We start from the raw sequence: 10,575 nt of genomic DNA, 5'->3' as shown, positions 1-10,575 counted from the left end.
GAATGAATGAATGAATGAATGAATGAATGAATGAATGAATGAATGAATGAATGAACGAATAAGGGGGCGACCAGTGGACTTCTAACGGTCCTAATCGAGGAGGAGGCAAGGCGGGCGACCTCCGCCGCCCCCCCGGTAGCCCAACGGTCGCCACCCCCCAACGGCCGCCGCCCCTTCCGGCTCCTCCTCCTCCTCCCGCCCGGAAGGCGGCTGGAAAACGGGGAAATTTAAATCATCTCCGCCCAGCGCCGGCCGTTCGGCTCAACGGTTTTGGGCTTTGCCGCCCCCGGAGCGGAGCCCTTCCCCGCCTTCTCCTCTCGGATCCTCCAGGCGACCATCGGACGGGTCAGGCGGGCCGGGGGGGGGGGGGGGGGCGGAGGCGATCGGTTCAGTCATTTAGTGTCTTCGCGGAAAGAGCCCCGGGCTTGGGAGGTCGCGGGTTCGAATCCCCGCCCCAGCTGGGTGACTTTGGGCCGGTCGCTTCCCTTCTCTGGGCCTCGGGAAATGGGCACGAAGACTGGGCCGGCCCGAGAATCTTGTCTGTCCCCCTCGGCGCTTAGGACAGTTCTCGGCAGCTAGGAAGCGATTACTAAGGGGGAGCAGCGTGGCTCGGTCATGGGTTCGAATCCCATCTCTGCCACGCGTCAGCTGGGTGACTGCGGGCCTCATCTAGAAAATGGGGATGAAGACGGGGAGCCCCGTGAGGGGCGACCCCATGACCCTGTGTCTCCCCCAGCGCTCAGCACAGTGCTCTGCACAGAGTAAGCGCTTAGCAGATACCGACGTTGTTATTATTATTCTTCTCCGTCGCGGTCAACGGGCCAACCGTCGCCGGGCCGTTAAGTCCTGCGAGGGAGCGACGGAGGGGGTCTTGGACGCTGTGTCGTCCGGAGGAACGAGACCCTCGCTCTTCATCGAATAAAAAAATAATAACGTTGGTATCTGTTAAGCGCTTACTGTGTGCCAAGCGCTGTTCTGAGCGCTGGGGGGGGGGGGGGGATACAAGGTGATCAGGTGGTCCCACGAGGGGCTCACAGTCTTCATCCCCATTTTCCAGATGAGGTCACTGAGGCACGGAGAAGCGAAGCGACTCAGTCACCCAGCTGACGGGTGGCCGAGTCGGGATTCGAACCCATGACCTCTGCCTCCCAAGCCCGGCTCTTGCCCCCGAGCCACGCATCGGGGAGTGTTTCTTACAGGGTCGATTTAACGGATCGAGGGGAACCAGTGGGCCGCGTCGTGACCGGGATGGAAATCCCCTTAAAAAAAAAAAAAAAGCGTTTTTAGACCTGTGCCGATTTCTCCAAAGTGGTGGTTATTCATTCATTCCTTCAATAGTATTTATTGAGCGCTTACTACGTGCAGAGCACCGTACTAAGCGCTTGGAATAAGCGAGCGAGGCGCACTGAAGGCTCTTAGCTTTGTCATTTGACTTAACCGACGGTCAGCACGCTCCTTCGGTCAGTCAATCGTCTTTTGTCCGTCCCCCCCGGGAGCGAACTGTCAAAGCTGTTCCCTCTTGTAATACTAACGATGGCATTTGGTAAGCGCTCACTATGTGCCAAGCGCTGTTCTAAGCGCTGGGCTAGATGCAAGGCCATCAGGTGGTCCCCCGTGGGGCCTCACAGTCTTGATCCCCGTTCCTCACAGTCTTCATCCCCATTTTTCAGATGAGGTCCCCGGGGGAACAGAGCAGTTAAGCGACTTGCCCAAGGTCACACAGCAGACAAGTGGCGGAGTGGGGATTAGAACCCACCTCCTCCGACTTTCAAACCCGGGCTCTTTCCACGACAAAAGCAGAGGAGTTGTCAAAGGAGGAGCAGCTGGGAATATTTTAAATAGGCTGTCTAGCGACTGAGCCCCCCTTTTCCCCTGCCCCCCCTCCCCGCCCCACAGCACTCGTGTATACATGTACGTATTCTATGTGTTTTATTAATGATGTGTATAGATCTATAATTCTATTTAATAAAGATAATAATGCTGGTATTTGTTAAGCACTTACTATGTGCAGAGCACTGTTCTAAGCGCTGGGGGTGATACGGGGTCATCAGGCTGTCCCATGTGGGGCTCACAGTTAATCCCCATTTGGCAGATGGGGTCACTGAGGCACAGTGAAGTGACTTGCCCACAGTCACCCAGCTGACAAGTGGTGGAGCCGGGATTCGAACCCATCACCTCTGACTCCCCAGCCCGGGCTCTTTCCACTGAACCCAGCTGCTATTTATTTATATCGGTGCTATTGATGCCTGTCTACTCGTTTTGCTGTCTGGCTCCCCCCTTGTAGACTGTGCGCCCGTTGCTGGGTAGGGGTCGTCTCTCTCTCTTGCAGAATTGGACTTTCCAGCCGCTTAGTGCAGTGCTCTGCGCACAGTAGGCGCTCAATAAATACGATCGAATGAATGAATGAATGAATGGAACCCTCTCCTTCCTGCTCTCCTCTGACACGAAAGGTGCCGTTACAGAACTTGTGATGGAGCATTTTTTTAATCGGCCTTCACTAATCTAAGCTCTCGTTCTGTCGCTTACTGTGTGCAGAGCACTGTACTGAGCGCTTAGCCCTGTTGCCGTTGAAGTTCAAAATGCAGAAACTGATGCAGGGTCTCAACCAGGCTAAATTTATGCCAACTATATTGAATTCCTCCTAGCCCACCCCCCTGCCATCTTCCAGATCCGCATGTGAAATCGGATGTCTGTTGATGGTTGTTGGGTAGGGATTGTCTCTATCTGTTGCCGAATTGGGCTTTCCGGGCGCTTAGTACAGTGCTCCGCACACAGGATCCACTGAATGAATGAATGAAATGTGCTAGGGAAAGAAGGGCATAGCAATAATGATGATGATGATATTTGTTAAACGCCGACTGGGTGCCAAGCACTGTTCTGGGCGCTGGGGCAGATACAGGGTAATCAGGTTGACCCAGGTGGGGCTCCCAGTCTCAATCCCCATATTACAGATGAGGAAACTGAGGCACAGAGAAGTGACCTGCCCACAGTCACACAGCTGACGAGTGGTGGGACCCCGGGATTAACAGGACTCTGCATGAGAAGGCAGCAGGACTTCTTTGAGGGTTTTTGTTGCGGCACTCTAGCTTTTAAGACTTCCTTTCGTGATAAGGATGTAGAGAGCGCGTTAGGGAGCAGTCCGGTGAGAGAGGACCCGAGAAACTTTGTGCCCGCGTCAGTCGCTTCAGAAGCAGCGGGGCCTAGTGGCTAGAGCAAGGGCCTGGGAGTCAGAAGGACCTGGGTTCTGATCCGGACTCTGCCACTTGTCCGCTGTGGGACCTTAAGCAAGTCACTTCACTTCTCTGTGCTTCAGTTATCTCATCTGTAAAATGGGGGGTTAAGATATTGAGCCCTATGTGGGACAAGGACTCTGACCAACCTGATTATCTCGTATCTACCCCAGCGTTTAGAACATTGCCTGGCACGTAGTGAGCACTTAACAAATACCATTTAAAAAAAAACCAACTTATCTGTGCCTGTCTCCTCATCTGTATAATGGGGACTAAAACTGTAAGCCCCTTATGGGACATAGACTGTGTCCAACCTGATTAGTTTGTGTCTGCTGTGTGACCTTAGGCAAGTCATTTCACTTCTCTGTGCCTCAGTTGCCTCATCTGGAAAATGAGGACTGGGACTGTGAGCCCCATGAGGGACAGGGTCTGTGTCCAACACGATTCGCTTATATCCACTCCAGCGCTTAGTACGGTGCCTGGCGCATAGGTGCTTAACAAATATCATTATTATTATGATTATTATTGTATCTACCCCAGCACTTAGTACAGTGCCTGGCACAAAGTGCTTAACAAATACCATAAAAAGGGAGGGAGGGGTGTTACCTAATTACAGAATGAAACATGGTGAGAAGGTCCACTTGGGAGGGACCGAGAGTCCATAAGAGGGAGAGAGTTTATATGATTGAGTTCCTGCTTGTTACAGCGGGATGGGTAGCGCTCAGTACATAGTAAGTGCTTAAGAGATTCCATAATTGTTGTTATTATTATCATTAATCATTGAAGGTTTTTGAGGAATGGGGAGATGCGTGCAAAATGCCATTCTAGAAAGATCGGGGCAGCGAAATGAAGCGTGGCCTGGAGAAGGGCGTTGCCAGAGGCAGAAAAACAGTGAGGCGACAAATTCGGTTGTCTAGCTAAACTATGTTGAGTGAGTGGGTGACTGTAGTGGTTGTTTTAGTGGAGAGAAAGGGGCAGAGTCTGAATTTGCACTGGAGGCAAGAGGAAATATGAGATCGCAGGAAGGGAGCGTAGGGCTAGCCGGATAGATTTGGAAGTCATCTAGAGGTGGTAACTGAAAGAGTGGATGAGCTCCATGAGGGAGTAATTTATAGAGGGAGAAGGGAAGGGGACACCCACAGTTGAGAGGTGGAAGAGGGGACAGAAATAATTGTATAAACTACAAGTTTCTTTACCGATTCTATCCAAGCCCGGAGGAAAAGTTAGATTTTCTTCTCACTCTCAAGAAAAAAAGTTCACACATCTCTTCTCTAAAAATAATTTTGAATCTTTTTTTTTTTAATTCAGTACCACATCACGATCTTGTTTTTGTTTGAAGCTTATATTATTTTCACCCTACAGGATTCCGTATCCCTAAACAAACCTTTCCAGTATGGCAGCGGGCGATTATGATGATCTTCTCAAGTACTATGAATTATATGAAACTATTGGGACAGGTAATCATTCGGGGATGATGGGTGGGATGGTGGGTGGTTTTGGTAGTTTATAGCTTATCGAGATAGTTCGATCATTGTTAAGATTCCCCAGTTGATCAGTAGTATTTGAGTGCTCCCTATATACGGAGCATTCAACTAACGCACGCCCGGGAAAGTGCAGTTGAAATAAAGACATGATCCTTGCCCTTAAGGAGCTTTAGCATCTTTTTTTTCTTTCCTTTTTTTTTATTTGGTAAACTGGTCTCTCTGCTTTGAGCAGAATATAACATTCTAAGTTTTAAATGCTTCTTAGAGTATTGGGATTTTGGCATCCCTCATCAATGCTTTACTTTTAAAAGAGTCGAAAGCTTCCACATGAGACAAAGAACCACTCTCATGGAGGTGAAAACCACAGGAAGGCGTTTCATTTAGCAAATAAATCCTAAGGAAGCATTCCAACATTTCACTACTCCTGATCTTTTTAGATTATTTAAAGTGCTGGAAAAATCTGAGTTTGAGGACTTGATCCAGAACTAGTAATCTTGGTTCTTTCCTGCCCCTTGTGAATAACAGCTAACTTTGAAGACACTTAAGATTTTGTTATGTTTTTTTTTTAAACTCAGGAGGCTTTGCAAAGGTTAAGCTTGCTCGCCATGTTCTAACTGGAGAAAAGGTAGCAGTAAAAATCCTGGACAAGCTTGCTCTTGGGGTAAGTCATTATTTAATTGGGAGATCAAAGCAGCCAGGCAAATGAAAGCCCCCTGAAAGTACTTCCCTCTTTGACTTTCCTAATGTAGTTGAAGTTTTTTCTTCATTTTTGCATTAGAAGTGAGGGGAAGATGACAAGCGGAGAAGCTTCAGGCTACTTTCACTGCTGTTCTCGGTTACTCTTGGTTCCTATGGGGGGAGAGTCTTAGCTTCAAATATCACTAACTTGGTCACCCTGTCTCCCATCCCAACTCCCCAAATTCCAAAGGGGTGCTTTTCAGGGGCCACTTGTATCCCCACCCAGATAACATTGGAATCTGATAAATTTATAAAGTGCCCACGACTTTTCATGCTTTTATTTATATTTTTAAAGTAGACCATTCTAACATCCTGACTTAACTAAACTACTATGGATTAGCAAAAATGTGGCTAATATATGGAGTGCTTGATCTGTCTTGATTAAAGAGCTCTTGGTGCCTGTCGGAGGAGAGTCTTAACTTCAAATATCACTAACTTGGTCACCCTGTCTCCCATCCCAACTCCCCAAATTCCAAAGAGGTGCTTTTTAGGGGCCACTTGTATCCCCACCCAGATAACATTGGAATCTGATAAATTTACAAAGTGCCCACGCCTTTGCATGCTTTCATTTATATTTTTAAAGTAGACTATTCTAACGTCCTGACTTAAACAACTAAACTACTGTGGATAAGCAAAAATGTGGCTAACATATGGAGTGCTTGATCCGTCTTGCTTAAAAAGCAGTTAATGTAGGGCCAGGGATAACACCGTCGTGACTCACCAGATGTAATAGTAGCCTCTCTGAGGGGAAAAAATACCTTTGGTTAAAATAGGGTATCGTATAAAAATAACCTACCAATTTTTTATTTTTTTTTTTACTTCCAGGGTTTTAGAAAATTGACTTGGTTTACCAAGTCCCCACTGTACACAGTGTCAGTACTGTATTATTGACACTGTCGTCTTTTAAATCCTTTTGCATTTTAGCTAAAAATGAAATTTCTATGAATGAATGCCCCTGTTTATTTCTTGGTAATTATCTTCTGAAAACATTGGAGTCTAATGATCTGCACTAATAGTCCAAATTTTGGATTTGAAAAAGAAAAATAAGTTTTTATTCAGTTCTGCCTTTGGGTTTAATAAGCTGCTTTGGGTAGTTTTTAGGTCTGGGTCTTCATTTCGCCTTGCTTAAAAATGGATAGATTACAGTACATAATTAAAATTTTTATATTGCTTTATGTGGAATATAAAGTATCTTCGGCTCTTTGAACAGTTTTCCAGATGATACTCTGTTGTGATCTAGCAGGGGCTTAACTTGTAATATTCCTTGAAAATAAGCTTGTAAAAAATGTTCCATAAATGCTTTCTACCAGATTAGTTAATGCTCTTACATGTGATATAAAGCTGCCGGGACAATTTAAACTTAGAGTTTCTTCTTCTCCCCCCAACCCTCCATAATTTCTGCTAGAATTTAAAAGGGAAAAGTACTTTCTCCTTTTTATTTTTTTTTCCTTACATTTAGGACAATTCCCGTTTCATACTCCTTCTGTCCTTCCTAGTTCACGATTGTTCGCCCAATCCCCCGGCCTTGGTTATGTTTGTTCCTGCTTATGTATTTTTTGTTTTGGCAATAGTATTTTGTAACGTCTGAACTGCTTTAACTTTTTTTTTCTCAGAGCGATTTGCCTCGTATAAAAATAGAGATAGAAGCCATGAAGAATCTAAGTCATCAGCATATCTGTCGCCTTTATCACGTGCTGGAGTCATCGAAAAAAATATTCATGGTTATGGAGGTTAGTGTTTTTTTTGTTTGTTTTTTCGGGAAAATTCACAAGGTATCCTGGAAATTAACCTTCTGGATAGGCAGTATAGAATTGCATAGATCTAGATTTTGCTCTTTAAAAGTTGTGTCCCCACTAAGAACTGGTATATTCACAGTAGAATTTTTCTGAATAAGCCTGGATTCCGAGTGGGTAAGTGACACCAACTCGGGTTTCTAATGTTAGATCTGTGTTGCTCTCGCTATCCTCAAGAACCCTGAAGTCACCACATTGCCTGAGATGAAGTACAGACATCTCTCCTGAAATGCAAGAGTCGCTTTCTCGAAAACTCTTTGTATTTCCCTGTTTCAACACCACATGTGTGCACCCAAGTCAGAAAACCTTTACTATCACACTCTTTTTAAAAAAACAAAAAACAGGAACCCTCTAGCTCTTTATAACGTCCAGGATGGAGTAATATTGATGTGGGCAATTAATAAAACCCATCAGATGGAGGGCTCTAGTTCTGACTCTGTCCATGCCGTGTGATCTTTAGTCGTTGAACATCCTTTCCGTGTCTCACTTTCTCTTCTAAATATTGAGGTAATAACATGTACATTGCAAATATTCTCATTCTTTAGAAATGTCCTTGTATGATGCTCCTTGAAGGTGAGTACTGTGTTTTTTTATTGTTGCAGTACTGCCCTGGAGGAGAATTGCTAGACTACATAGTTTCAAAGGCTCGTTTATCAGAAGCAGAAACGCGAGTATTTTTTCGCCAGATTTTATCAGCAGTCGCTTACATGCACAGTAAGGGCTATGCTCATCGGGATCTTAAACCAGTAAGTGGCTTCACCTATTTCGTTTCATCTGTTAAGGGCTAGACGTCATCTGGCTCACAAAAAGGAATGAATGCATTTGATTTACTGGTTTCAATGCTTTTTATTCACATCATGGTCAAGTATCATCTCGCTGCCTTTGTTTTTGCTATATTGCACCTTGGACATAATCGCATCCTTGTTCTCTTCTCTCCACCACCTCCCTAAGCTATTTCTGCAGGGTTTTAAACATTTTTTTTTAGATGCAGAATACTAGGTATGTGACCCCATACTTGGGATGGTGAGGAAAAGAGGACTTCAATTTTATTTATAAACTTACTATTGCAGGAACCCACACTTTTCTATATATTGCCTGCTACAAAGCGAAAGCAATCTGCGTCAGACTCTCTCTACTTGTGGTACTTCCTTCCTGTCGTCTCTGTCAAATCTGCCCCAGGTTGACCTGGTTTATTGACCAGATGCCCTGGTGGGTGAAGTTGAGAAGCAGCGTGGCTCAGTGGAAAGAGCACGGGCTTTGGAGTCAGAGGTCATGGGTTCGAATCCCTGCTCGGCCACATGTCAGCTGTGTGACTTTGGGCAAGTCACTTAACTTCTCTGTGCCTCAGTTCCCTCATCTGTAAAATGGGGATTAAGACTGTGAGCCCCACGTGGGACAACCTGATTCCCCTATGTCTACCCCAGCGCTTAGAACAGTGCTCGGCACATAGTAAGCGCTTAACAAATACCAACATTATTATTATTATTAATAAGCGCTTAACAAATACCAACATTATTATTATTAATTCTTAATTGTAATGTGCATTGGGAGCTAATTCTCTTGAAAACATGAAAGAAAAGGGTCACTTTACAATTTTACAAGTTTAGGTTCAGTTTTTTAGCAATGTTAAAGAGAAGCAAGCCAGAAAAACTAGTGTTCTTTTGCTTCGTCGAGGAGGCCTCAATCATTAGAACACCATTTTTTTTTCATCAGGAGAACTTGCTGATTGATGAAGATCATAACTTGAAGCTGATTGACTTCGGTCTTTGTGCAAAACCCAAAGTACGTACGATTACAAATGGATTTCTTATATCTGTAAATGCTTCTTGTCAAGTTTGTTTTAAAATTATGTTGCCCAAAATTCCAGTATTACCCTGGAATGGCCTCTTGTATTATGCCTTTGAGTCATTTCCGACCCATAGCCACACCACGGGCACATCTCTCCCAGAGTGTCCCCACTCTCCATCTGCAGTCGTTCTGGTAGTGTGTCCATAAGGTTTTCTTGGTCAAAATCCAGAAGTGGTTTACCATCGCCGCCTTCGCCGTAAACTCGAGTCTCCACCCTCGACTCTCTCCCATCCTGCTGCTGCCCAGCGCAGGAGAGTTTTGACTTGTTTCAGATGGCCTTCCACTTGCTAGCACTGCCCAAACTAGGAATGGAATGGGTAGGACTGTGCTTGACTCTTTCCTCCCGTAGCCGAGACTGGTAGAGTACTGGAAAGTCTCCAGGTGTGACCCTGAGAAGTGGAATGGCCTCTACCCAGTTGTAATTAGTCTCAGTGACACATCAGCGCTTCTCATCACCCTTTCCACCCCCATTAAATCCTTTGAAAATAAGTCTAAACCTATTTAAATGGACCTACATTGAATAACCAACCTTTTTTTTTTTTTAGACCTCTGAGGGTTGTAATACACGTAATGGTGCAAATCCTGTTTATCCGATGAACCTGTTTAAAGTATTGCCACTCATTAATGTAGACTCTTTTAGTTTTCTTGGCTCCATGGAAAATCTTGCATAAATATTGTTTAAGAGGGAATAATAATCCCAACTGGGCTTATTTAGACAAGGATAGTAGAGGATATTGAGGTCCTGAGAGGGTGCAGGACTTTGGAATAGAACTTGTTTGAAAGAAGATGACCAGCTGGGAGCCCCTGGAGACTGGTTGATAGATTTAGGAAGCTAAGGAGCCCTCTTGCAGGGTGAGAATTGGCAAAACTGGAGTCCCCATAATGTGGCAACGGAGAGATATTTGAAGACCTCAGGGGTAATCTCTGTGATATCAAGGACCATTTTCACTTCCAACTTCTGGGCCAGGGCTATACCCTGAATAGCTAACCAAGTGACTATATGGATTCAACGCAATATATCTAGGTCCTTTTTATTTTGGATAGTTACGGCTACTATCTGTTCTTATTTAGTTACTAATGTATGGTTGTATAGCAGCAGTTACTATTAATCTTGGTGCTGCTGCTCTTTAATGACACAGGGGCCCTCTTGGCTTTGGGATGGTTCTTCTTTCTCAGTATTTTGTGGACTGGACAGATGAATGATAAAAGCTACCATTTGCCCGGTCTGTGAAAGCAGAGGTTTGGGTGGCTAATTTTCCCATTTGCCGATCAAAATCTATTCACTCTTAAAAGTGTCGAATTGTACAGTAATTTCAATTAATGACTAAATTTTGAACCAGTTCCATAAAAGGTTATTCCTGTCATAGAAAGAGTCCTGTTGCCTGCATACTTAGGACACCTAAATCCTGAGATTGGGCTGGTGAGTCTCTGGGGGCTTATGGAACTCCAGATTTTTCAGCTGTGACTGGTGGTGGAGCAACA

The 10,575-nt window shown here is 45.0% G+C and overlaps 1 protein-coding gene across 1 annotated transcript in view; it reads left to right on the top strand.

Moving 5' to 3' along the window:
- The first annotated feature begins 202 nt into the window (after window positions 1-202).
- Window positions 203-10,575, top strand: part of MELK (maternal embryonic leucine zipper kinase) — a 46,933-nt gene continuing 36,560 nt past the window's right edge. Inside the window, exons 1-6 of the mRNA XM_001509167.4 lie at window positions 203-345; window positions 4,593-4,687; window positions 5,290-5,375; window positions 7,066-7,182; window positions 7,848-7,991; window positions 8,959-9,027. Coding sequence (XP_001509217.3) covers window positions 4,624-4,687; window positions 5,290-5,375; window positions 7,066-7,182; window positions 7,848-7,991; window positions 8,959-9,027 — 480 coding nt within the window. The 5' untranslated portion in view covers window positions 203-345; window positions 4,593-4,623. The remainder of the gene's footprint in view (window positions 346-4,592; window positions 4,688-5,289; window positions 5,376-7,065; window positions 7,183-7,847; window positions 7,992-8,958; window positions 9,028-10,575) is intronic.

This window comes from Ornithorhynchus anatinus, chromosome X5 (assembly GCF_004115215.2).
Source record: "Ornithorhynchus anatinus isolate Pmale09 chromosome X5, mOrnAna1.pri.v4, whole genome shotgun sequence".
NCBI classification, from domain to species: domain Eukaryota; kingdom Metazoa; phylum Chordata; class Mammalia; order Monotremata; family Ornithorhynchidae; genus Ornithorhynchus; species Ornithorhynchus anatinus.
The sequence above is the reverse complement of the archived record's forward strand: the minus strand, read 5'-3'. Positions and strand labels throughout refer to the sequence as shown.